At 41.1% G+C, this 26,955-nt stretch overlaps 1 protein-coding gene across 1 annotated transcript in view; it reads left to right on the top strand.

Moving 5' to 3' along the window:
• PLXNC1 (plexin C1) overlaps window positions 1-26,955 on the top strand; it is a 69,446-nt gene that overhangs the window by 25,389 nt on the left and 17,102 nt on the right. The window contains exons 8-21 of the mRNA XM_058022779.1: window positions 925-1,000; window positions 1,120-1,173; window positions 5,586-5,725; window positions 6,762-6,941; window positions 8,181-8,268; window positions 9,193-9,399; window positions 9,513-9,704; window positions 13,096-13,195; window positions 14,215-14,316; window positions 14,665-14,768; window positions 18,547-18,588; window positions 19,079-19,203; window positions 19,749-19,947; window positions 21,342-21,488. Of these exons, the coding sequence (XP_057878762.1) occupies window positions 925-1,000; window positions 1,120-1,173; window positions 5,586-5,725; window positions 6,762-6,941; window positions 8,181-8,268; window positions 9,193-9,399; window positions 9,513-9,704; window positions 13,096-13,195; window positions 14,215-14,316; window positions 14,665-14,768; window positions 18,547-18,588; window positions 19,079-19,203; window positions 19,749-19,947; window positions 21,342-21,488 (1,756 nt within the window). The remainder of the gene's footprint in view (window positions 1-924; window positions 1,001-1,119; window positions 1,174-5,585; window positions 5,726-6,761; window positions 6,942-8,180; window positions 8,269-9,192; window positions 9,400-9,512; window positions 9,705-13,095; window positions 13,196-14,214; window positions 14,317-14,664; window positions 14,769-18,546; window positions 18,589-19,078; window positions 19,204-19,748; window positions 19,948-21,341; window positions 21,489-26,955) is intronic.

Below are 26,955 nucleotides of genomic sequence, written 5' to 3'. Positions count from 1 at the left end.
CAATTTAAATATGCTCTATAGGTAACATGAATATAATTAAACTAGAAAGTAACATGTAATCTGCTAATAGGAATAATGAATACCTTTTCTTCTATACACATTATTTTTCAGACTCTCTGTTGAGAGCTGGCAGAGGAAGCATTCATGCCCAGTACGTGGCCTAACACTTTATGATAGGTGGTTGTTAATATTTAGAAAGATCTGGCTAACATATGCTGTAGGTAACTACAGTGTTCCCATTCAGAATGCTCCTCCCCTATGCAAAAAGGTTCATTCATGGGATGAGATAAAACTCTTGCTTTTTGGGAAGTGGCACATCACTTCCCTGTCCCTGGAGGAACATGGGGAAGGAGCTGTCTTTCTCTGAATCAGAGCATTTCTCAGCGTGTTTGGAGAGGGACTGTGCTGCTCTTGGCTCTCTTCCATATTGATAGAAGCCTTGCAAAGCAAAATAGAGACTAACTAGTCTCAGAACAGGAATATTTTTTGGTAGATGAAAGCTATAACAAACTGGCAATACTTTCTAGCACTACACATGGAACAGAGGTTCAGACAAGCTGAAAAAAAATCAGTGATGGTTTTCTGCCCTTTTATGGTTAAAAAGTACTACCTGGCCACTCAATGTACTGGAGTAAATCACAGTAAAATGTAACCCAAAGTGTTTCCTCTGCTTCCTGCCTTTTTTGAAATTAATGACTCTCAGCATCTCAATACAGATTGTATTTCATACTAAATTTCTTCTCAGAATAAGTACAGCAGAACAATGGGCTTGGAGGGTAAACGGACTTTTATTCATCTCATTACATGTTTGTTTGGTTGTTCCCTTGGGTTTATGCTCTTTTCTGTCACTTTAAATTTGACATTCATGACTGAATCTAGATTGAGTTCCTGTATCTTACAAAAACTCTCTTTCTGTGTTACCAGCTGCTCACGGTGTATACACAAGGGTGAGTGTGCCAGCTGTGAATGGATACGTGTCTCTCCTGTCACCACCTGCCAGGTGAAGTTTGTTGGGGAAAATTGGAATCCCCTGTGATGCCTTTTCCTTGTATTTTTTTATCTGAGCAGCAATCTGTCTCTTTTCTATCCTGACATGGTGAAATGCTTATTTTTTTCCAGGATGATTGCAGTGCAGCTGCTTCCAAGGGGATCACTGCTGTGCAAAAAACAGAGGTCAGTTAGCATTTTAAGATCAGCATTATTAAGGCTCTCTGGTTTGGGGGAGAAATTTATTTAAAATCAGAGGACTTTGCAGAAAAAAATAGAGAAATGGATGAGGAGGAAGTCATTTGCAAAGGAGGGTAATGCAGAATTTGGATTGATGCTATTTCTTCTTAGTGCTCTATTGGTGTTAAAAGGTATCAGCAAAAATTTGTGTTTCAGATGCAAACATTGAGACAGTGAACACTGCCATTGTCATGTGCCTACCTCTAGATGCAGTGTTTACAACATTGCTTTAAATGCCAAAGTCCCTGTATGCTGTATTTAGTCACTCCACAGGAGCCAGCAGGCTGAGGGCTGGAACATGTGAGCTGACCAACAACAACAACAACAACAACAACAACAAAAGCAGAACATTTCAGGCTTAATATCTTACCTAGACTTAAAAGCATGTTTGAGTTGTGCTGTCACAGCCAACTCTGGGAAACTAGGCTTCAGAGTCTCAAACCTCTTCCTCATTTTATGCAGCCAGATCACAGCTTCCCCTGAAACATAGCTGCCAGGGGAGCAGAAGGAAGGGGAGGATGTGCCACCCAGTTTCTGCATAACAGAGAAGTGGCTAGAGGATGAGTCCAGGAACTGAAATCCATGGGTGTTAGTAAATCTCTAGTTCACACTTTGAGAAAAATTTTCCTTGTTTCCAGGCTGTAGACAAAACTGGAGATGGATCCACACAAGCTGGATCACTGGGAAGGGAGAAGTGTCACTAGTGCTGCCAAAGTACCTGCTGAATCTGGTTACTAAATTCTCTACAGAATTCATATAGATTGTATGTGTGCATACAGTCTAAATGATTTGTCTCATAGGCCAGCCCTTTAACCTTCTGATCATAGGTCGGCCCCTTAACCACAAGGTTATCCCTTCATTCTTTATGGAACCAAAATCTTTTTATTTTCTCTCCAAACTGTGTGATCTTTTTATCAGTGGTTGCTTATGACAGGTGTTAAAAAAGAAATGAGTAGTGGAGAGAAAGCTGACTGATGAGTAAGTACGTAGAGATTTGCTGCCTACACTTTTTGATTTCTGCTTTTCTGTGAGTGATGCACAGTTGTTATAAATAGTGACTTATCTCTAAGTGTTTCATTAGAACTACCCAGACTTTTACCTCTAAGACAGGGATTACCTCTTAAATTCAGCTGCTCAGCTGATATTTCTTAAACAAAATCACAAAATACATCTTGTTTTTCACAGAGACACGTGGGATTGTAATACTTGTGCTTCTGAGCATTAATATTCTGGATTTGATCTGCATTTAAAGCATTATGGTTGGTGAAACAGAGCAAATTCTTCTTTGCTCTGCTTCCAAGTGCATTAATTTGACATTGGTAAATAGTTGGAATTGCCTAGGAGATGGCTTTCTTCCACATGCCTTATCTTGGAAAGACAGTGATGGACAAGGCAGTGAAAGCACCAGAGGCAGTGCAAAGGCAGATGTTTATTTAGAAGTGATTGATCCATTCAGAGAGCTTGAAATTGCATTTGAAATCCTGTTCTCCTTTGACTGCTTGTGCTTTAAGGAGAACATACTGGAGAGTGGAGAAAGAGGATTTGTGTTTTCCCACAGCCCCAGCTGAGCATTTAGATTAATATACTTTTTTTCAGTGCCAGCCCCAGCCCTCCTCCTGACTCCAGCTGCTGGTTTCTATGCATGCACCTTCCCCCTCCCCTGCCAGAGCAGCAGCTGGAGTGGTTGGATTGAGTACCCTTGGCTAGGGAGCTGCTTTGGCTGGAAGTAAGTGTTATCTTTCAGCAGGTTGTTGTTTGTCTGGACCAGCTCCCCCATCCAGCTCTTCGGGGCTGCGTGTCAGCAATGCAGGAGGGGCTGTGCCAGGGAGGGACTCCCCGGGGTGGCAGACCCTGCCCAACCTGGGCTGCTGCCAGGTACTCTGTGCCACCTGCAGCCATGCTTAGCTCACCTCTGAGGACACGGCTGCCACAGTTCACACAGCCCCGGGGAAGTGTTGGGCTGTCCAGACAAGGGGGGAGGAGGCTGCAGCTCAGAAATATGGAACTCTATTGAAGCTGACAGGGCTGTGCTGATTTACATTACCTGAGGACCTGGTGCATGCTGTCTGCATGTCTCTTTGCATGTTTACACTTTAATCACATGCCTCACAACTAGTGATTTTTATAAATATCCTTCTGCCTCTCTGCTGTGGCCCCTCTTGCCCCTGGGCATTGCTCCCTCTGCCATGTGGCAGCTGGAAGGTCAGGGGCTGTCTGGCGCTGGGGAAACGAGCACTGCAGAGCCCAGGGAGGGCACTGGGTCCTTCCTGTTTTCAGTGAGGAAATCATTGGGTTCCTTTGCTGCTGAGGCAAGTGTTGCAGATTATGGCAGTCAGGTTGGGTGGGAGGTGGACTCTTGAGTAGCTGAGGTCACCTTGCCTCGGTGCTGTGGCTGCACTGACTCCAGGAGGCCAAGGCAGGGTGCTGTGAGGGGCTCTGTGTGTGCAGCCTCAGGGAAGGGGTGATTGCACAGGGGACTGAAACTTTCCGTGAACAATACTTCCCGTCATTTCTTTGTGTGTAAGAAGAGAAGCAAGGAGGGTCATCTGAAGCACTCTGTGGTGTGTGGTGCCTGGCAAAGAGAGCAGTGGGAGCCCTGAGGCACCACAGTGAAACGCTGCACCCCTGAGCAATGGGAGGCTGGCATCCCTCACCAGGGTTTACAGCCCTGATGCAGTCTGGGGATCTCCATGTGTTTGTGTGATGCTGTGGTATTCTGGTGCTTCAGGGATCCCTGGTGGTTACCAGTGAGAACCCAAAACAGTGTTTTCCTCCTTTCTGTGCTATTTGGCTTCTGAATTTGTGTGAGGATATTGACTGTCCTTGGTGCACTGGAGGTTGGACACAAGCAGAAAGATGCAGGTAAAGAAACAGTGGTTTGTTGGCTTTAATATCTTAGATTTCTGCTTCACTTGTCCTGTCCCAAGGATTAAACTGATTTCCAGATCATTGTGGGAGTGAATTTTCCCCCTCAGGCTGTTTGTGAGGGATTTCCTTTGCCTTCCTCTATTATCCACACAAGAGGTCATCTGGGAGGCCCTTTTACAGGACCTCTGGCCCCAGCCTTTGCACTCTCTGGCCTTTTCCTAAGGCACAGGCTGCAGCTTTCAGTCAGTGCTGACAGATGCCTCATTTGCTCTGGAGTGCTCTGGCATTCAGTGAACCGTGGCAGCATGTGGGGACAATGTGCAGGGACCTTTTTGAAATGGTCAAAGTGTTGTGACCCCAATGGTCCCTCAGGCTACCAGCCCAAAATCTTAGTGCTGCTTTGGGTACATGAAATTATTAATGGTGAGAAAAACCTGTAGGATGTACTTTCCTAGAGTCTGTGCACCAGCACCCTTAACAGGATCAGGAAGACTGAACTTCCCAGTGAATGTGTCCAGGGGTGCACAGCAAAAATCAGGATAATCACAATGCTCTAAAAACTCAAATTAAACTAGTAGTACAGGCAGTCTAAAGTTAAGCTAAAAATGGTTTGCCAGAGCAGGTCCCAAACAGTTTGTGGTTTCACATGCATATTTTCCTGTTTTTTTGAATGTTTCAGTTTGTTGTCTGAAAGATAGACAGAGAGGAAGCTGTCTGTGTGATTGTAAAACTGGGGAAGCAGCAAAACTGATTAAACATGAGATGCTGTCAAAATTTTCAAGAGAATACAGTAGGGAAAAAATATCTCTTCTTGCTCAGTAGTGTTAGTAAGTTAGAATAAGTAAACATAGATAAAGAAGAGCACAGTTTCTGCAAGACTGTGACAACGTCACAGCAAACTAGAGTTGTTTCTAAATGCTGGAGGACTTCTTAGCCTAAAAATAAGGTACCAAAAGACTCCCCTGCAGTTGTTTTATACCTTTAATTCTGTGTATGACTTTGAAAAGACTTTCTACTAAAGCTAATTCTGGGGTGCTTTCTCAAATTTTCATTCGAGAATTTCACCCTGCTTCCCCTTTTCAGGTCATAAAAGATGCCTTCATTTGTTCATCTGATCTCTCATAGTGACAGCACCATGGGTTTTGTCTTGCCTTTTTTTTTAGTTCTTCAGGGGTCACATGAAATGTATCATTTCAAGCTGGGTTTTTATGTTACCTACCTTCAAGCATGTCAGACTGTGATTTCTTTAGGCAACTTTCTTATGAGATAAATTGAAATATAAAATATGTAGGTGAAAATAGTTGCTTTGTAATGAAGTTGTGATTGACAGTACTTCCCAGGATTAAGTTAAACAGGATTTAAAATTATTAATACAAATGTATCCCAGCGCCATGAAATCTGTGTTCCTGAGTGCTGGTTGTTTTTACAGCTGTTGCTTATCTGCCCAGCCTTTTCATAACCAGATCTTGTTTTGCTTTCTTTCCTAATAGCATATCAGCATTCAATCCATTGAACCTTTGTGGATTTCTACATTAGGCAAAAGTGAAATAACAGTCAAAGGAGAAAACTTTACACGTGCGTCAGGCATAAAACTGATACTGACTGGAATCACTGGCTGTAAACCAGATGTGTGAGTTAAACTGAAAAATAACACTATTTACTTTGCATGGTGAAAATTAGATCCATTTTGCTCTAGCAATATGGTTGTGTGAACAGTTGTCATATAACTCTCCTCAGCAGAGCAGAGGATGCTCTGCACTCCTTTAGTCAAACTTTCACTTTAAATTACCAAGGGCTGAAAATGAATTTGGTGTTTGAGTACAACACAAAGGATGGGCGGGTTGTCAGTTCTCTCAGTGGCAGTGAGACAGTTTCATATCTGTGGCTCTCCATGCCTTCTAGCAAGCAGCAAGAAGCCAGGTCACAGGAAAGCTTCAGTTTTTGTTTGAATCTCCTCTGCTTCAAAATATTCCTCATATATTCTAGGATTCTGCTTGTAAAGCACAGACACCATGCCAGGGAATGAAATCTCTTGTACAACAGCTCCTATTTTTCTCTGTTGATGATCACACTGTGTAAGCCCCTAGATAATTAGGCAGTCTTATTCTGAATCAGTTATTTTCAGGTGCAGCTGCAATGGTTGCCTGTGATTAGGAAGCCCATTTTACATAGCTAGCACTTGAAAAGGTAGTGTTCAATTTTTGCTTCAACCATGAATTTTCAGGGAACCACTGAGAAAAAGGGAGAGAAGGAGGGTAAGACAGGAAGGAGAGAGAAAGAGGAAGGAGTGAAAAAATGGGAGAAAAGAGAGAAAAAAAGAAGAAAGAAAAGGAAAATGAAGATTGTCATTCTTGACTAGCTCGTGGAGCATGCTGTTAGCACAGAGAAGTACACAGTAAACAGCAAAATCACACATTACATAGCCTTATCCCAGGGTTGATTATCTATACTGTTTTGTGTGATTATTGTCACATAGCAACTTCATTCAAAAGATGCCCTACTTTGTCTCTTCAACTCCCTGCTCTCTCTTTCCACTTCCATCTGGCAGCTCAGACAGAGATTCAGTTCTCTTTTCTCCTTGTCTCCTGCTGTAGGCTATAGGCTTCATGTAGTAACACCAATAAGTGGCATCTTGTGTTTCAGTGTTTGTTTTCTTTCTTCTTCAGCATTAAAGTCAGAAATGTGCTAAATGATACACAAATGACATTTGCTCTCCCACCAACACGTAAAGAGGCCAAAAGTATATGTATCCAGGCTAATGGGAAAAAATGTTCACCACCAATGACCCTGCATTATGTTTCTCTGCCATCATGTTCTAGAATTACACCAAATACCTCCTGGATCAGGTAAGTTTGTCTTCCTGTACTTTTTATGTATTTATTCAAATGTAATTGCACTGAGCCATTATGAGCCTTCTTCCTTGGCCAGACTGCAGCTGAAGCAAGCTTGGAAGACTGCTGTAAGCTTTGTGTTGGATAAATTTATGCCTGTGAAGTGATTTAACAGATAGGGTCATAGTAGCTGCAAGATGGATTCTGTAGACTTCTGCCTACCTCAGGTCTCCTTTACAGAAGTCAAAAGTAGTCTATTCCTACTAAACCTAAACCCAAAACATGGAAAGCAGAAATTTTAACTCCAATTAATTTGATTTCTTGATGCTAATATAGCCTTCATCTGTGAAACAGTATAAAGTATCAGTGGATTGGAAGTGAAGTGAAAATAATCATCATTGCACTGATGTACACAGACTTGCTTTACAATATGATTCCCTAAAGCCAAGAGAGCCCTTTTCAAGCCTTTGCTGTGTTCTGCAGAAAACTCAGACCTGGTGAAAGACTTACAGTGGTTTTAAAGATATTCTCTGGCACAGCTTTCACCTGTCCCTCTGCTTTCACAGTTTTTACCTGTTCTCACGTTCTGAATCTGATATCTTGTCAAGTGAGGATTTGAGGGAATGGGTTGGGCTGGCAGCTGCAGCAGCTAAGCAGCCAGGATGCATGCCCTCATCTCCAGGTGAGAGGCAGCTCAGGCAGCTGGATATTAATAATACCTTAAGCCACTCCAACTCTGTAGAGCAGAGACTGTGAGCCACAGCCCTCAGACACAAGCAGCATTGTGTGCTGAGACAGATGGTCTGAACACCACCGAGAATGTTTCCTGTGAGGAGCCTGGCACACTGAGTTTGTCCTGAAGAAGCAAGAATTGAGCAAAGGCAGGGCTGTGCTGGGGCAGTGAAACACCACAACGCTCTTTCTGGGTTCCTTGGCTGCATAAATAGAAAAAAAAGGTGAAGAGTCCCTGAAAAGGAGTATGCACGTGTGTGCAGTCAAGTCCTGTGGTTTTGGGGTAGCAAAAGTATTTACCATGATATTATGAGGAAAGAGTGGAAGTACACTGTATAGCTCAAATTATCTTGTTCTGTAGTTTGACTTTATTATATTGTCTGCTACCAAAGCAAAATGCACTTGAGTAGTTTAGTCACAGCTGAAACCTTAATGCAGGATGTGTCTGTGGGAAGAGAAATAATATTAACCTCCCTTTCTCACCACGTTTGTTTGTGTTTTGTTTTGCTTTGGTTTTTGCAGTGGGGGTCGCAAAATTACCACAACTGGTAGAAATTTTAATGTGGTGGACAGTGTGATTATTTCAGATGACCAGAGATCAAACCTCACAGTAAGTCTGAACCTCCTTTATAATACCAGATAGAGGTTTCTTGATGCATTAGGTTGTTTTCCTAAGGTTTGAGGAGAAGAGACCTCAATAATTTCCAACCTTTTGCACGGACATGTCAGTCACCCTGCTGAAATAAATATGACCACTTACAGGATTACAGTTATACACATTCTTAGTACAGACTCACAAATACACATAAGCTGCTCTCCTGCATAATTCCCTGAGCTTTTTTTATGGTCTAGGGACAAATCTGTCCCTTTTGAGTCTCCCCAGTCTCCACATTTGGGTGTGTTGGAGGAGGGGATGCTATGCTTCCCTCTGGCTCTGTGCTGAAAGCCCACGGGGTACCACTGCCTCAGTGAGGGGCAGCCCGCTGGAGCTGAGGTTGGGATGAAACCTCACAACCTTTCTCCAAGGCTGTGAGGAGGTAAGCACTTTGTTGACCCTTGCAGCACAGAGACCAGAAGACAGCACAATCACCATGGGGTAAACAATGACCCAATGCTACAATGAGTGTAGCAACCCCTTCTCTCAGGAGTTAAGTTAGAAAGAGCAAATTCCTAGGAGTGCTGGAGAGCTTGTCTTACTCTTCTCTTGTCACCTGCATTGAGGGGAAAGAAGGAAAATTCATTGTCACAATTCCTGTCTCATTCCTATTTCTCAGGAAATAGTTACCCTAGCAGTGAGCAATCAGCCTTAAAGCAGTGTGCAGAGTGTGTGACAAATGCAGTTAAAGGTAGACATGAGCTCAACACAGAAATTTTTCCAGGTGCTCTGCATGCAGCCCTGATCTCAGAGAAGAGGTTTAGCAGGTAGCTGTGTGAAGCCAGGAAGATATTAAAATAAATTTGAGTGCCTCTGTTTGTGATTGTACCCACTATTGAGTATTTAATGACTGTGAGAGCTTTGCTATTGCATTTCTAGGTCTCTAGGTGTCCTGGAAATGCATCTGAATATCATTATTTAACACCAAGCCTGAGCCATGCAACAGAGGGTAAAGTTGTTGATATGATGTTAAAAGTGGATACTACCTTCATACCTTGTGTCAAATTACACTATCACCCAGACCCAGTGTTCATTAACTACCAGCTGCACACTGAACTGGATCCTGATCTGGAATTAAAAATATATGTAAGTTTTGAAATAGTAAACTACAGTACCTAATTTAAAATAGTGCTTGGAAATAAATTTTTTTTCTTACTGTATTTAGTGACTGATCATTGCCTTCAATTTTTTCCCTCTAGAAAGAAAATGATAACTTGAATATTTCTAAAACGGAGGTAGAGGTTTATCTATTATATATGACTGGTGCACAGACCAAAAAGATATGGTTCAGTGTCCAGAATATTACCAAAAAGCCAGACCGCAGCACCATACTGTGCAAATTCAAAAGGGAAGGAACCGACAAGATTGACTTTTCCACTGTGAAAGTTTTTGTAAGTAGAAATCCCTTTTGTTGCAATTCAGCAGCGTTTGAATGTTTATACAAGAGTAGTGAAATGTATCATTGGTGCTGTCGTGGTACTTGGTAGTGCAGTTTTCTTCCTCATGCCTAAGCATGCCTGCCTAGCCTAGGTGCACTGACAGGCCTGAGTTCATTTTCTGTGGGGTGGTGGCAGAGGTGAGCTTTGCAGGCAGAGCTGAACTCGCTGCTGCTGAGCTCCAGGAGAGCAGTAGCAGTCACACCTCTAATCTGCAGAGCAGACATCATTGGAACAGCATCACTGTCTCCAGGAGAGCCCCTCGTCTTAGATCTGTAAGCAATCTAATTCTCCATTGGCCATGAGGAAGAGGATTGTGTTCTCCCAGTCACTTTGTTCTGCTAAAGTAGGTAAGGATGTGTCTCAGGGATCACCAGTGAGACAGAAGGCATTTCTAGATGAAAAATGGGGTGGAATTCAATGTGCACTGGGAAAGCTAAGATGCTTTGAGCATGTGGCACAAAGCCAGGCCCAAATATAAGGACATTAGCATGGATGTCAAAGCTGAATTGCAGCTTAAGATATTTGCTCCATGAATAAGATGAAGATACAAATTTTTTAAATGCTATGATTACCATTTATGAAGGAGAAAAATTATGCCAGACTCTTATTGCAGTGTATGGTGGTATAAAACTGAAATAACTCTATTGACTTCAAGGCATATGGCTCATAGTAAAGATTAACCAAGCTATTCTTGATTTTTTATCACTTTTAACTGATCCCCCATCTGTGGATCCTGCCATCTGAGCCAGTTATGGCATGGAAAAGCCTTTCTGAGTTTGGTGCTGCATTTAAAAATCAGTGTTGCCCTGCTCTATCACATGCTCATCCTGCAGACTTCATAGAAGTGACTGTCATAGAAAGGCCAGCACTTTACTGAAGCAAATCAAATGCAATAGTTACCATATAACATAGCACTTCTAGTACCTTTAAATTTTTTCCAACATAAGAAAAATACAGAAGTAGCAAATCCTCACATTTTTTAAAACCTTATGAATAGATCATCATAGAAGAAGTAGGGCCACTGAAAAAAGGATAAGATGAATATAAAATATAAGTTTGACTCAAGAATAAATGTATTTCTGGCCTTAGTTTTCCAGAAGAAATAAGATATTGAGTGTGGGTTCAAAGACAGAATGATCAGTCTGCATGAAGGTGTCAGAGAAGAAAATGCCATTCTTGTGGCAGAAGGAAGATTCAGATAGATCAAAGGGCTCAAGACAGCAGGAGCAGGATCATTCCCATCACAGCACCGAGGGAAAACTGACACATGACAATGTAGGCTTAGTAGGAAAGATTTTAAATAAAACAGAGGTCAGAAGACGTGTGACTGGAGAGCAGCAAATAAAAACTCAGTATTTTAAATTGGAAAAACCCCCAAACCCTAGGCAAATGGAGGCTTGCTGATTTAATCCTAGCTCTATGTAACACTTGAGAATGTATTCTGAATTACTCATGAAAGACCTGGAGGTAAGTGAAAAATGGGATAATTGTCAAAATCCTTTTAATGAAAGCAGATCATGCTAGATATCTTCATTTTCTACGATGAGTGTTTTCCTCAACAACAAAAAAGCTATAAATCACATGTACCTGGAAGTCATTCAGTAAACTATTTAACATGGTGATTATGAGGCTGCCAGGGGTTAGAAAAATCACATGCTGTGTGTGGGGAGCTGGCTCTGGGCAATGCTGATATTCATACAGATATTCTTTAATATCACCACTGACTTGAACACAAAAATCAGGCATGCACTGCTAACATAAAGCTCAGAGGCATTACCAGGCCAGAGAATGTTTTATAATGTCATGCAGAAAAATGAAATTAATTTAGGAATAGGAACTGGATTAATTCAGGTGTACCTTACATAGCCTGTGATTCATAAGCAAGAAAAAAGATAAGGAAAGAAATGAGACCACTAGATAAGAAGCTTATGGTGAAGAATAAAGATAATTGAAATATAAGCAGATAATTAAGTGAATGCTTTGTCTCACTTTTCAATAAACAAGGATAAGTAAAAGAAATTTCTGCTTTAGGAAATCTTCATTTCGACATGAGAAGTCTAGAAAAGTAGATGTATTAGTCACAGGATGGGTAATGAATTTAGCCACTAATGCATTTGAGCCTTGGAAAAGGCTAATGGGATCCTAGGAAGGCACAGACCAGAAGGGCTTTGCATAGGAACTGTGAAAACATAGAAACATCAGAGGAAAAAGTAACATTTGATGAAGGAAATAGATCTGCATTGTCTTCTGTTCCTTGTAGCCCCAGAAATATAAAGGCTGTGTCCTTCCAGCCCTGTGGGTTTTTTGCTTGCTTGTGTCTGTGTAGCTGTGATGTGAGTCTCCATTTGGCAGTCTGCAGCTGCCCTGGCTGCTCACCTCCTGTGACAAGCCACTGATTGCAATCACCAGATCTCTGCCTTCCCTGCTGTAACCCAAAATAATTTCAACTCAACCCTCCTTTTCAATTATCTCAAGATCATTTCTGTCCCTGGCACTTGGTGGTATTCTTTTTATGTGCCAAAACATATTTTTGTGTCTAGCCTGTTTATAGCTTTAGCTACCCTTTATTTATGTGCTTTTGCAGTCCTCTTTCAGATCCTCCTTTGTGAATTTTCTCCTGCCATAATTATCAGTGGTAAATGCCTCAGTTTGGCATTTGGCAGACTTCAGCACTTTCCTGTATCCCTAAGAATTAATGCCTGTCCTGCCTTTGCCAAGCCCATGGCTGGGGGATGTTGTACATGTATTGTAACATGTTCATGTACATGTTGTACCTGTACTGTATGTTGCATTTTTTTTAATGACCCTCAGGAACAACGTCCTACATAAAGGGGTTGAAACTTCCTCAGAGAAATAGGGAAGAGGGCTGTAGGCCAGGTGTGTCTGAAAAAATTCTACTTCCCTCATTCTTATTATGAGTCTTATCTTACTTTTCTGCTCAGTAGAGTAACACTGTGAGTGCAAACACATGACTTCCTTGTTTCAAAATGCCAAAATGTTTAGCTGCAGCTCTGAGTGCATCAGCCACTTGGCCCAGCTGGAGGCCAGATCTTGCCTTTCATTTGAGGCTCTTCTTTGCAGCAAGAGCATGGCAAAATTTGGTGGTACATGAGAACTTCTCAATTTTTTCATCATTGCTCTGTTACCCTGCTTAAATATCAAATACAGTAAAATTTAAGTTAATGTTGGTACATGTGCATTTTGATGAACCTCTACTGTTATTCCAAATAATCTACCATTGTCCTTATGTGCTTTAAATACTTTTTTAAAAATACATTAGATGTCATTTTAAGCACTGATATAATGCCTGTCCTCTATTAACACAGCCATTGCTTTTCTTCAGGTCAAACTAGGAAATTTTGAGCATGAAGTCAAACCAACATCATCACACATATATTTATATGTTCTTATTTTACTACCTATTGTGGTGGGTGTCATTATAGGTAAGTACAATAATGTATTATCAGCTTTTGATTTGCTGGAGGGTGTGATCAGGACATAGACACTGCACATACTCATGTCTGGAACTGTCACAAACAGACTGATGTTTTTGCCCTGTTCCCAATAAAAGTGGACAAAGTTAACTCTGTTCTGGTGGTGAAATCTGAGTTGTCAGACTGCAGCACATCACGAGCATGTTAGAAGACAGTAACATTTCTGTCTGTTCTGCTGGGATTACTCACTTTCACTTCATGAAGCAAGCCACAGAACTGACATCCTCGAGTCACAACTTGGTCCCTTCCAGCTGTCAGAGCTCAGCTACCCTCCTGTCCCTGGGGCAGATGTACCCTAACAAACTGCTTATCCTCAGTCAGTGTTTGTGGTGTTTCTGCCCAGTCTCATTTGGATGATTCATGAATTTGTGGGTCATTACTAAACTGAGGGAGGTAAATAGTTATCCCCTTCTCTTCCTGGTGCTCCATTTTTTTTAATGTGTCTTTTTACCTGGTTATATATTTGATAAACTTCTATTTATTTTAATAAGTATAGGGATTTGTTCATTTGGTTGATTGCTTTTTTTAAAGTTCATTTTAAAAAGGAGCCATATGTCACGCCTTTATTCTCTCTAAATAAGCTTTAGAAAAGTTAACAATTTGTAAGTGGATTTTCTGTTCAACTGATTTTTTTGTTTAATCAGTGCTACCTTAAGTACGTTGCTATTAGTAGAAGTGGTTGTTAGAGTCTGTGTCTCACTGTGCAGGCTGTATATAACAGGATATGCTGCACTTTCAAATAAAGTTGGGTTGACAATTCAAGACCTTGTTAAAAGGAATGATTTTTCTAAAGATTGGGGTATATATAGATCCAGATAACTAGGGCTCATGGGTACAGGGACAACAATAAAACACTAATTGTGCAAATGTACATTAATCTTTGTGTTTCTTGATAATGAATTATGTCTTGTATAGGAGTTTTCTGTTCTGTGATTTCTGTACTCAGAGTCTTTTTCTCTTCTTTTTAGCGGCATTCATAGTTACTAGATACAAATCCAAAGAGTTAACTCGTAAACAGAGTCAGCAACTTGAGCTGCTGGAGTATGAGATTCGTAAGGAAATACGTGAGGGTAGGTCTGCAGCATATTTTCTGAACTGAAACTGTCAAGAAGCTCACATGATATAAACATTTTCCTTTTGTAACTGTTAGAATATTTTTGTGTTGTATCAGAGTTGCTGTTTAATAGTGTAAGCACTGCAGTAGCAGATAGCACTGAGCTAATAGGATTGCATGTAGTATTTCCTTCAACAAAAAAGTAGATTGCTACTTTCCAGCTCCTCGGAGCTTCAGCTGTTAAAACAGCCCCTTTTCCCTGAAAACTGTTTTTGAAGGAATATCTACTGGGGCCAAGTTATAATTGTGTTTTTGTGTCAACTAAACTAACTCTCTGGGTGGGGATGGGGGGGTGCTTTTTCAGGATTTGCTGAACTGCAGATGGATGAATTAGATGTGGTGGACAGTTTTGGAACGGTTCCCTTCCTTGACTACAAACACTTTGCTCTTAGAACTTTCTTTCCAGAGGTAAATATTTACAAGTCTTTCAGTTGTCAGCCCTGACTAATAGTAAAAAATTGAGGAAGGTCAGGATCAAATAACTAAAGGAAATACTACACAGTAATTGCACTTTGTTCTCACAAGAAACTTTTCTTAAATTAAGAATTACCAAACAACACTTAAATATATCTCTATATTTAGCCAAGCCTTTGTGCTGTAGATCAAGCAATATTCTTGAATTTTCAAGGGTTGTGTGTGTTCATTTATTTTTGTTCAGCCTCACTGAGCTGCTTGCCTTTCAGGCCATCTTAACTAAGCTATAATTTATCCATTGCTCTTTTTTGTTCCCATGCTTTCACTTCCAATGCTATAGCTAATTGAAGTAACAGTCAGGCCAGCTAACATGCTAGCTAACATCATGACACTTCCTAATTAGATTTGTGGGATGAAGAAATGGCTCTAAGATGGTGCTGACTTTCTACACCAAGGTGGTGACAGAAATGGTAAGATGTTGATTCAAAGGGGTGCAGCTCAAATGCTTAGAAATGACATGAGTAGTTACGTGCTTTCCTGTTTAGAGGCAGATATTTTCAGTGTTTGTTGAAGCAGTTTGGCCACTGCATCAGATGTTCTCTTGAATGTTTTACTTCTCTAACTAATTTTTTTTTGCCTGTGTGGCATTATCAGCCTCATAATGCCATTATCAGCCTCATAGTGGCATTATGAGGCTGATAAGTGCCTTTGCCACAGCTTTCAATATTAATACCGTGAGGGTAACCAGTACTTACGAGCATTTATCCAATTGGCAGAAGCTGTGATCCCCACTGGTGATATTTTCCTGTATGACTGGCACCAGTAAGTAGCAGCTTGGTTAGTTTAGGGCATAACTGGTATGGATGTGAATTATCTACCAGGCTTCATGTATTACCCATCACTGCTGCAGCCAGGTCTTGCACTCTTGTCTGCACACTGCTTCACTTCATTGCTGTTTGTGATCCTAGCAAAGGCTCATTGTGATAAAGTTAAATACATGTGCTACTGCAGAATCAGGGCTTTGGTATTTGCTTAAAACCAAATACCAGACACCAAAGCAGAATAATATTTAGCAATTACATATGCAAAATCTCTGTATTGTGTGAGTCCAGTTCTCACACCAAAGGGAATATCTCTGCTGGTACTACTGTTATGCCCCCAGCCTAATTTTTAGAGGGTCACCAGGTGGTTTGAAGAAAGTGGAAAAGAAACTTTACTTCCTGTATCTCTTTCCTTTCTGTTTGTTTTGTTACCAGGCATATTAGCATTGAAATAGCATTTTATTCTTAAGAATGTACCTTTTCCTATACTTCCCCGTGTCAAAACAGTAATAGTCTGTGGAAGCTGACTCAGTGGAAATGCTGTGCTCTATGCAAATAAAAAGTTAAGAAAAAAGGTATAAAATTTGCCACTATGCTGCAGTCTGTAAAGTAAAAATGGGAAGGGCTCCTGTTCTGCCTCGGTGAGTCTCATGCCACTGCACATCCTGGAAATTATTTCAGTTGGATTTAGTCTCAGTTTGAAACACTTATCCCACAAAGGTACACTTGCTACTGTTAGCTCTCTGCAAACATACAGTGTCAGGCAACTTACTTAAACTGTTGTATACCAATTTCTTCTGCCAAGTACTTACTGTTTACATTGCAGTAGTGTCCAAACATGCCTTGTGCTGTAAGAATGTGGCAGAAAAGCAGTGCTCCACTGAACAAATATTATAGAAGATCAGAAAAGCCAGTGGGGTATATATTGCAGCTGAGTGTCAGAAGGGTTGACAGGAGGGTCAAAGTGACAAACCACCACTTCCTTCACTAACCACATGTGTTTGAATGGTGTCCATATTGCACTCTTTGTGCTCTCCAGTGTGATTGATGGGCTTTGTCTCAGCTGTTTTAGCATGGAAATTGAAGCTGTTGACTGAGCATCTTCTGTAGTCAGTGCAGAGATGGGCAGCTCAAGAAAACAATTCATCCCATTTGTCTGAGGCATCTCCCTTAGGATGGGACAAGCTGCTTAAAGAGGGACTCCCATACCTAAAATGAAGAGTGATCCACCCCATCTTTGTTCTGAGAGTCTTGCTTCCCACTGCTTCAGTTTTCTATATTTGATCTGGCTTAATAGCTTTTAGTGCTTCTGGTCTTAAATGGATATTATATCTACTCTTAAAATGTTCTTGATGCTTGCTAAGCCTGATTTTTGCTTTGCTTGTTAAATTTGTCTTTTTATTTCTGTTTTCCCTGAGTTTCACACATTGTTTGGTTTAATGCTCCAATCCTTGTTCCCTGTTCTCAGGCATTTTTAACCTTTAACACAGTTCTGGTTCTTTCACTCTACATGTGTGTGTGTCTTTTATTGGTAGTTGATGTTGGACTTGCTAAAGAAGGTCTGGAGAAATGGGAATAGCCAGTGGAGGAAGAGGGAGAACAGTTTGGTAAGGTAGAATAGAGCAGGATGAATGAGGAAAAGGAGGGATGAACAATCAGATATGTAGATGAAAGATTAGATGTGAGATGCCAGTGTGTGCTCACAGCCCAAAGTCCATTATAGCCAGGGCTGCATCAAAAAGAAGCATGGCCAGCAGGCTGAGGGAGGTGATTCTCCCTCTGTGCCCTGTGAGACCCCACCTGGAGCACTGCATCCAGCTCTGAGGCTCCCCAGCACAGGAAGGACACGGGCTTGTTAGAGCAGGTCCGGAGGAGGGGCATGAAAATGCTCAGAAGGTTGGGACACCTTTTCTGTGAAGAATGTCTGAGCCAGATGTTCTTGTTCAGCCTTCAGAAAGGAAGGCAGCCTTTCAGTTAAAATGGGGCTTGTAAGAACGATGGAGACAGACTTTTTACCAGGCTCTGTAGCAGTAGGACAAGGGCTCATGGTTTTAAACTGAAAGATAATAAACTTAAATTGAACATAAGGAAGAAATTTCTTATCATGATGGTGATGAGGCCCTGAAACAAATTGTCCAGAGCAGTTGTAGGTGCCCCATCCCTGGAAATGTTCAATGCTAGATTGGATTTATGTAGCCTGGTCCAGTAGAAGATATCCCTACCCAGGGCAGTGGGGTTGGAACTAGATAATCATGAAGGTCCCTTATGACCCAAACCATTCTGTGGTTCTGTAAGGAAACCAGGGGCTGCCAGCATGACAGATAAAGCAGATGACAGTAAATGCTGTAGATCTGTTGCTCAAGAGGCATTGACAAGGTGTTTGAGAACTGGGAGCTTTCTTTTGTGTGAGAGCTTTTGCTGGGACTGGATGTGTGGTGGCACCTGTGCCTCAGTGGAGACTGCCAGCATGGACGTCCTGGCGAGTTCATTAGTGACTATTCATGGGGTGCCTTGCAATGAATGGAGGCAGATGAGCTCAAGTGTCACTTGGTTAACAGCAGCCCTGTCACCCAAGGCTATCAGTGCCAGCCAGGAAGGATGCAGCCTGCAGCCCCCCTTGCACACCAGCACATTTGCACATGACAGTGACACACAGCTCTTCCTGGGGAGCCTTGGCTGAGTGCTGTGCTAGTGCAGCTCAGCAGCATGAGTAACACACACAGCGCATTGAAGATGATACCAGGTCATTTTTGAGAGTTCACTTTCCAGGGAACTTTGGTAGCACCTGTACAGAAGTCACTGTGTAGAGTTTTTATATTGTATCTGCTAGAAGTCGACATTTCCACTGTTTTGTTTTGAGTAGTATCAGGAACATGCTTGGTGTGTTAAACATACACGTGTTAGAAACTTCTGGTGTACTTGTGAATGATAAATATCCCCTTATATTTTAGTCAGGAGGCTTTGCATCCATCTTCAGTGAAGAAATGCCCCAGGTAAGCCGATGTAGTGTGATATGCCTTATTTAATTTTTTTTTTTCAAGAGTGATTGTATCCCTTCTCTCAGTGTTGTCCTAGAACACATCAGCTTGCATTTTCAGCATGTTCCCTTTCCTCCATGAGGGGGGTTACATGGGTTTTTATGTAAAAGGAGTTTGAAGTGTAAGGTGCTCTTATCCAATGTGTATTTCACTTACTTAGATAAAACAGAATCTCATCATGGGAAATGATGGGCAAACTTAACTATTGGCATTGCTTTGTGTATAGGGCAGAAAATGTATGCTCTGCATGTGTATATTCTGTGTTGTACACAAACATAAATGCATTTTTGGTAAAATCCTGAGACACCTTAAATAAATGCAAAATTCCCACTGATTTGAATGAGGCCAGGATCTTATCCCATATGTTTCTTTCAATTTTTTTATGAGCATTAAGAATCCATCATAGCCAAACTACAGTTTGCTTATTTTTGTTTAACTATTCCAGAGCAGAGACCAAACGAGCAAGGATGAAAGCTTCAACATGTTGCATGCTTTAATTTGTAACAAGAACTTTCTTGTTACTCTCATTCACACCCTTGAAAAGCAGAAAAATTTCTCTGTGAAAGACAGGTATAGTATGATTATGCTTATCATCTTCAAGGAAAAGAATTAGCAGGAAGAAACAACATGGGTTGTGGCACACAAATGTATTTGGTAGTTTTTGCAAAACAAATTTGCAGTACTCTGGAGCATTTTTCCTTCTCCATCTGTACTCACTGAGGAAGAAAAAACATTGCCATTAAAACAAGCAATTAAAGAGAAATTGGAATGTTTGTACATATAAACAAAGAGGCAAAGGAGCAGGGAACCTCAGTTGAAAACTGTAAACACTTCCTGCAGTTAGATCAACAGTTCTACAGTTTAGAAATGTTCTGTCACTGGAGCAGGTGTTGTTCTGCAAAATTAAATTTAGAGACACACATTCTGTGTTTAAAAAATAATCACAAGAGCAGATGGACTTGAATTTTTAATATTTTTCTAGAGAACAGTGGACAATTTATGTGCCTAAGGAGGAAGAATTTAGGATATGAGCTGCACTAAAGTGTGTTTCATTTATTAAAGATGACTGGGAAGAGAAATTCCAGAATTAGAGCATTCTTTTTTTGCCCCCACAGGTGCTTGTTTGCATCCTTCTTGACTATTGCACTGCAAACGAAGCTAGTTTATCTGACTCATATTTTGGAAGTATTGACAAGGGACTTGATGGAGCAATCGAGCAATGTGCAGCCTAAGCTCCTGCTCAGACGAACTGAATCTGTGGTAGAAAAATTGCTGACAAACTGGATGTCTGTCTGCCTTTCTGGGTTTCTGCGGGTATGTGTACACCTTTTCACTACATGAGATATGCAGAGAATTTCTTGAATTGATTTTTTCCATAGGAACTGTCAGAGGGATCAGTTTAAAGCATTCAGTCTAGCATTTAACATTATGAGTGAGCACTCTTCTAGTTTAGGTGGCTTAGCTGGCTGTCATCAGTGGACTGCAGGAAAAGAGCACATCTCCAAGCAATGATCATGTCATGTATTTGGGCAAGATTTGGGTAATTTTGTAATTTCAGCGTATCCTTTGCTCATACCAGACATTTCAGCCCAGTGAGATCTGTTGTGATCATATTAAAAGACTGATACACTTGACAGAATGCAGTGGTACCCATCTATGCAAGGGGTTGCAAAGCTACCAAGAAATGGAGATTTAAGGAATATCATCCTTTGGAAAACTAAACTTCTTTGCAAACTTTTCAGCCTCCAAGCAGTATTGCAGATTTCAAGATCTAAATTACTTCAAATGAAAACAAAATAAGCATTTCGTTTCATTTTAATATTTGCTTCTTTTAGTAACTTGATAGCACTTTGTTGTTGGTTTCAGTGCTTGGTTACTCTTCCTGTCTCTCTTATCAACATGATGCTATCACACTGTTGATATCACTCTCATCACTGCTTACATTAATACAGCAGCAGAATTGTTTGAGGCTCAGCAGTTCACAGTGGTTTCCTGGAACCGAGGAGAGTGCTGAGGAGCTGTCAGAGATATGTTCTCCATACACCAGACATTTTACAGAGCTGTGCTGGTGAGACGCCTTAGCCGGGCTGCAGGAATGGTGTCATGTGGAAATAGAGGCACATCCTTCCTTTCTCAGGTGCTTTCCTGAGCCCTGGGGTAAGGCAGGAGAGGAAATCCCCAGTTTCATTTCCTCTTTTGCTGATACACCAGGGTAAGTCCCACCAGCTTGCTACCAAGACATTTTTCAGAGACAAAAAGGGGAGACACCAATTCAAAAGGAAACTAGTTGTTAGCTTGTTTTCTCAAAAGACTGGAAATGGAAGAAGTAGCTGAAGTATGCATGTGAACATGTGCATGTCTCACCCCCCACCCACTCTTTGGTGGAACTAGGAAGTGTCTGCCAGGTGGAGAAGGAGCAGCTTGTCTGTAGTGTGCTTGTGCACAGCAAGGGGCTGTGAGCTATCTTGCCACTCACTCCAGATGTCCCTTGCTATTTGCATGAGACTTTCACACTGAAAAGCAAAAGATGGAGGTTAAACAATAACTAGATAAATCTGCTTGGAGGGATTTTCTTTTCTAATTGCAAGTTAATGAGTTACTTAAAAGGAAATAACACCATTTGTTACACTTCATTTTTTTTTCCAGTTATTCATGCGCATTTAATGATTGCAAAAATACATGTTTCTTGTATTTTTTGCCTGACCTAGGAGACAATTGGTGAACCTTTCTATTTGCTGGTGACAACCCTCAATCAGAGGATAAACAAAGGACCTGTTGACGCAATAACTTGCAAAGCCCTGTACACTCTCAACGAAGACTGGCTGCTGTGGCAAGTGTCTGAATTCAAAACAGTGGTATGTTTGCCAGCTTGTGTTTCCTCCAGGCATGGACAGCTGTAATGTTTTCTCTGTTTCTAAGAAGCTAAAATAAGGCTCTTGAGACACTAAGGTAGTGGTTAAGTGCCCAGATAGTAAATTGTTATTGCTGACAAAGTTTCTAAACATGGTAAGAGTTTAACTGTTTGTCTGATATACATTTCACAAATAGCACGCACTCCTCACTTCACAGCATGCATTAATCACCGAAGAGCAGGTTTAATGAAGTCTCAGGATATTAAAAAATCATTCTTATTTCAAAGTATACTACAAAAATATAAACATGCTTAGAATTTAAACTAAACTACACTTTATGAATGAATGAAAGAATGGAATGCAGAGCAGGTTTTTTTTCTATTGTGTTTACTTGTGACTAATCTTCAGGCAATGATTTGCTGTGTGTTTCCATATTATTAGCACCAAATAATCTTCAAATTAGCATGGTTACAGCATTGTGGATTTTAATTAGATGCTTGGTTAAAAACAAGATATCTGGGAAGTCTAGCTAAGCTTCTGAACTTTACCATAGTTTTTTTTGCCTTTCTCAAAGCACCTAAGAAGTACTTCCTGTTTTCCAGTTGCACCCAAACATCTTTAAAAGCTGGAGTTCCCTTACTGATTGTCATTGTGACACTGAGATGAGAAGGGATAGCAGGATTGTTGCACTTTGGATCATGTAAAAATTGTGGCTTTTGGAGGAGGAGGTCTGAAAAGGGTTTTCAGAATAACCAGAGCACTCTTCTGCTCCAGAGTTTCCAAGTGATTTTAGGTCTGAGAACTTAAAAATGTGTATTTCCAGTTATTTTTGTAGCTTCCTTGCTTCTTTACTCCCGACTTCCAGTCAGAGTTATGCGACATAATGAGGAGTATGAGAAGTGCTGCTGAGCAGTGGGCTTCACACCTTGGGAGCAGAAATTGGCAGGCAGCAATGGCCACAGCAAGGACAATTCAAGTGCTTTCAGTCCTTTTCTGAGCCCATGGGCTAAGCCTCTGGTAGGGCTGAAGTTTCCAGCTCTGCCTGGGAGCAAGAACTTGGAGGTGCTAAGATATAATACTGGAGCAGACTACATGACCCTGGAAAATGTGGCTGGTCAGCAGTCCATTGGACTTCTCTCACTGGGCCACATAGGAAACTCACTGCCGTGGCAACATTTCTGTGGGTCATTTCTGACCTGTCATTCTCTAATGAAGGCTTCAAACTGATAAAGCAGTAGTCAAATCTTCTTCTTACAAAGCTGTTGTTGGAGGCTGCATTTGAAGGTACTTCAGGCTAATTTACCAAGTGTGCATTTGGAAAGGAAATTTGTGACTAAAAATCGAATACATAATCCAAGGTCTTTGGTTTCCTTGTTTGTGTGCTGCCTGCTGGCATGTATTTGAGATCCAGAGTAAATTTAAATATATTGCTGTCTGTATCCATAGTATGCAAAATGCAGTGGTGATGCAGAGCAACAATTTTCAAGCAAGATCAATATGCCTGTTACTAGTAGACTGCACAGAAATATTTTCTAATTTATAGCACGCATTCAAATTGAGAGCCCCTTGGGGGGGATAGCTGACTCTGCAACTGCTGAAGAGCCTTAAATACTTTTTCTAGAGCTACTTCTGTGCATGTAGCCACTGATAGGATCTTGTGCTCAGACTGCAGTGAAGAGGAGAAAAGGTAAGTGGTCTGAAGGACTTGCTATCACTGGGGAACACTCTGCAGATGGATGAGGAATTGAGACCCTACAGCCCTTCTTGAACGTTGTTTCCTGCCTTTGTACTTTGCATTCCTGCTTTTGAATAGGAGATAATGATGCAGCTATAGGGTTAATATAGATCAGCTTTCCCGTTTAGGTGCAGCATTCCTCGGGCTTAGCTGAGAAGTGCTGAATGTTCCCTTTAAAGCCATCACAAAAGGAGAGAGGACTCCTGCAATAAAATTGCAGAGATGAATGTCAAGGACTGTAGCTCTGGCTGGACTGGGAAATGGTTTTGTTAGGTGGTTTATCTGAGATTTATGCTGGAAGCTGAAACTGTGCTGTGAAGAGACTTAGGTGGAGTGCTGAGGCTTTCTGGGCTGGGGAAGCAAGCAGCTGTGCACATTTTCCCTTCAAAAATGGCATTTGACAGGAGGCTTAAGAGAAAGTAGGCAGTTTTCTTCCCTCACTAACACCACTTCAGATGCACTACATTGATGTGCAGGACCTGTAAGCTTACAGACTGGGAACCAAGTGTTTTCTCCTTACTGTGGAAGAACATTTCTGCCTAAAGGAATGCAGGTTTTGTTTGCTAAATGGAATAAATTCTGATCTCAATTTTCAAGTGCACTTGTACAGTTGCTCATTGCATTTACATTCTGAGTCTTGCAGTATTTTGTTGGTATTTTGATTTTCCTCTTTGCCCAGTCCTACAATAGCAGTGCATTTAAATCTACCTCTCCAGAGCAAAGCATAAAAAAATACAGCAAAAAGGAGGGTTATATAGAGATGGTGAAGCAAATCTGTGGCCATTTGGTGTCCAGATTTTTTTAAGCTGTGTGGGCACTTGAAGATACAGGGATATATCTGGTAGGGAGTTCAATTCTCAAATCAGTAACAGGGTACAAACAAGGGTGTAGATGCTCTGCATGAGAATCTCTCCTTTCAGGACTTGGAGTTCAGTTCCAAACCAGTAAAAGCAGGATACAGACAGGCTCCTAAAAATCAGGGTGAGCTCCACAGATCAGGAGAGGTTTTTAACATTCAGGCCATTTGTAACCAGAAAAAAAGAGAACCTGGAAACATGTAGTGTTTGAATTGCATTAGAGCTGTTCCCTGGCAGGGCCCCATGCCTTTTAAAAAAGGCCACAGACCTTGGATGACCCGACACCCTTCTGTTAACCCTCTCTGCTAGAAAGGGTGAGGCCCTGAACAGAGATAGGCTGCTGAAGAACATACTCAAGTGGAGGAATTGAAGGAAAGATGCTTCTAAAAGCACTGGTCAAGTATGGGCTGAGAAGCTGTGCTCTTTCATGCTGTGCTTATATTTGAGTACTGAGAAATAAAGCTGCCTTGAAAGAGACTTGGATGTGTCATGGATCCTTTTCTCAGGCTGAGGAAGCAGGGCTGCTCTCTCACAGGCAGACAAGCAGCTGCACCTCTCTGCAGATAATTTGTTCAATGACTGATGAAGGAGTGTGCTCCTCAGCTGAGTGCTATCCTTTCACTGAGGAGATTCATTTTGAATAGAAAGTGCCAGCCTGGAATGGGAGATGTTCTCAGTGGTGGATCTGCCCAAGCCCCAGGCAGCTGCTTGTTCACTCCCCCTCCAGTGGGACTGGGGAGAGAATCAGAAGGGAAAAAGCTAGAAAAGTCACAGGTTGAGATAAGCACAGGTCAATAGGGAAAGCAGAAATTGCACACAGGGAAAGCAAAACAAGAATTCATTCACTGCTTCCCATGGGCAGGCAGGTGTTCAGCCATCTCTAGGAGAGCAGGGCTCCCTCATGCATATTGGTGAATTGGGAAGATAAATATCACCAGTCCAGGGGAGACTTCCTACACTGGACTAGGTGCTTCAGGATTCTTTTGAGTACTTCTTGCTTATTTTTAAAAAGGCATTTGGGGTGTTGAATGCTTTGCTGAAATCTGTTTGTATTTTTAGATGGGAAGAAATTATCTAATTCACATGTTCAGACAACTGCCTTTCATCAAAAGTGAAGCAAAGCCATGTAGTGGAAGGTTGTTTAAAGTGTTTAACTGCTTTATGGGTTAGAAGAGGGGTGTTAAAAAAAGGTGGGTGGGCTGTAAAGGAGTAAAGCAGAGACAAGGAAACCAATTTCCTAATAAGACATCATGGTTGTGGTATTATTAGTCACACTTGTGAGAGATAAGGAAGCTATTAAAAGTATGTGATATAAGGGGATTTTTGTCAGCAGAAAAGAACACAGAAGCCCTCACTACAAAGTGAGCAGTGCAGATGTTGGCTACAGGAGAGTCCTCTGGATTAGAGACAGATGGAGTGTCAGATACAGCAGCATCAACAGCACAACCCTTCCATTGTGCAGTGCCCATCAAGCCTAAATTTAACTCCTGCAGCATTTTCTGTGCCAATTGGCTAACTCTCCTACAGCTGTTCTATAACCTCTTCACAGGTGACTGTTCTGGCTGCTGCAGAAGGATCATGCAATCAATCTGATTTTTCCTGTGGATTGTATTTCATAGCCTGGGAAATGGGAGTAGTTTTAAGGCAGTTTTGTTATGTGGTACATCCTGGTACTGGCTCTTTACATAAATTGCCTAACTTTCACCAGTCAAAGAGGATTTTTTGGTTTTTTTTTACATCTATCTGATAAATGGAAATATTATTTCTTCAGATGCATAGCTGATGCATAGGGTAATGAATAAGAGTCTTTGAATAGCCCAGATTATTGTTCTTTGTTGCTAAGAAAATATGATACTATCACATTGCTTTATTAAACCATATCTCATTTATTATCTGCTATGGTTATTAATAGCTCTGCTAAATAATTCATTGTGTGAAATTAATTTTCAAGGAAACTACAAATCTGAAAAGCCATCTGCAAACACTGTCATCAAATGTCATTATTTCTGTGACTGCATGGGTGAAAATACATTTTTTTTAGGTTTGTTCCTGTCTTGTAGCTAGGTTCCAAGCTAGTTCTATACAAGTAGTTGCAGGTGCCACCTTCTCCTTAAGTAGCCTTTAACAATTCTTGCAACCCATGTTAAAGCTTTTCTGAAGAGTACTGTGACTTTGTCTTACTGTCATGATTTCTAGTGTGTGAAGTCTCATCTCTAGATATTATTAGCCTGAACCAGTTTCTATAATTTTCTCCTGAACCTTTTGCTAAGTTAATAGTACTTTTGTTTCCTCCGCAAAGTGAGAGAGCTTAGAAAAAGGCTTGATGATATTTTTTTGACTTTCACATGTCCTCCTCTGATTTCTCATATATTTTCTGACCTCCAGAGCTGATCATAAAAGGCCTTTCATAATTTTACAATATCTTCTTTTTCTAGTTCTACACTATGTGTCTAAGTATAGTGATTGTGACTGTCGGCTTCTGATTAATGGTTTCTAAAGCCAGGGACTATGCTGTCAGACAGGTGGAATCTGATTTATGAAAACTCCAGCTGCAGAGGGACAGCTTAATAATAATTGGCTTTCCTAGCTCTCCATCAATTGCTTTATCACTTAAGATTAACTTTTGCAGGAAATCATATCAGCAAAACCATCTGGCTCTCATGGCTTAGAGACTTTTACATGTTTAAATATTCTTTCCCATCTGACCACTTCTTTGAGTTATAAAGCATTCCTATTATCCTCACACTGTGGATACTTTCACTTAAGCACTCCATACATGACTTGTATCCCACCTACATGAAGGATGACTTCTCTCTTTTCACAGTCCTGTCGTCCTCCAGCGAGTGGAGCAGGAATGGGAGGGCTCTCATGTGCTAAT

Source organism: Melospiza georgiana, chromosome 4 (assembly GCF_028018845.1).
Source record: "Melospiza georgiana isolate bMelGeo1 chromosome 4, bMelGeo1.pri, whole genome shotgun sequence".
Lineage (NCBI taxonomy): Eukaryota > Metazoa > Chordata > Aves > Passeriformes > Passerellidae > Melospiza > Melospiza georgiana.
The sequence above is the reverse complement of the archived record's forward strand: the minus strand, read 5'-3'. Positions and strand labels throughout refer to the sequence as shown.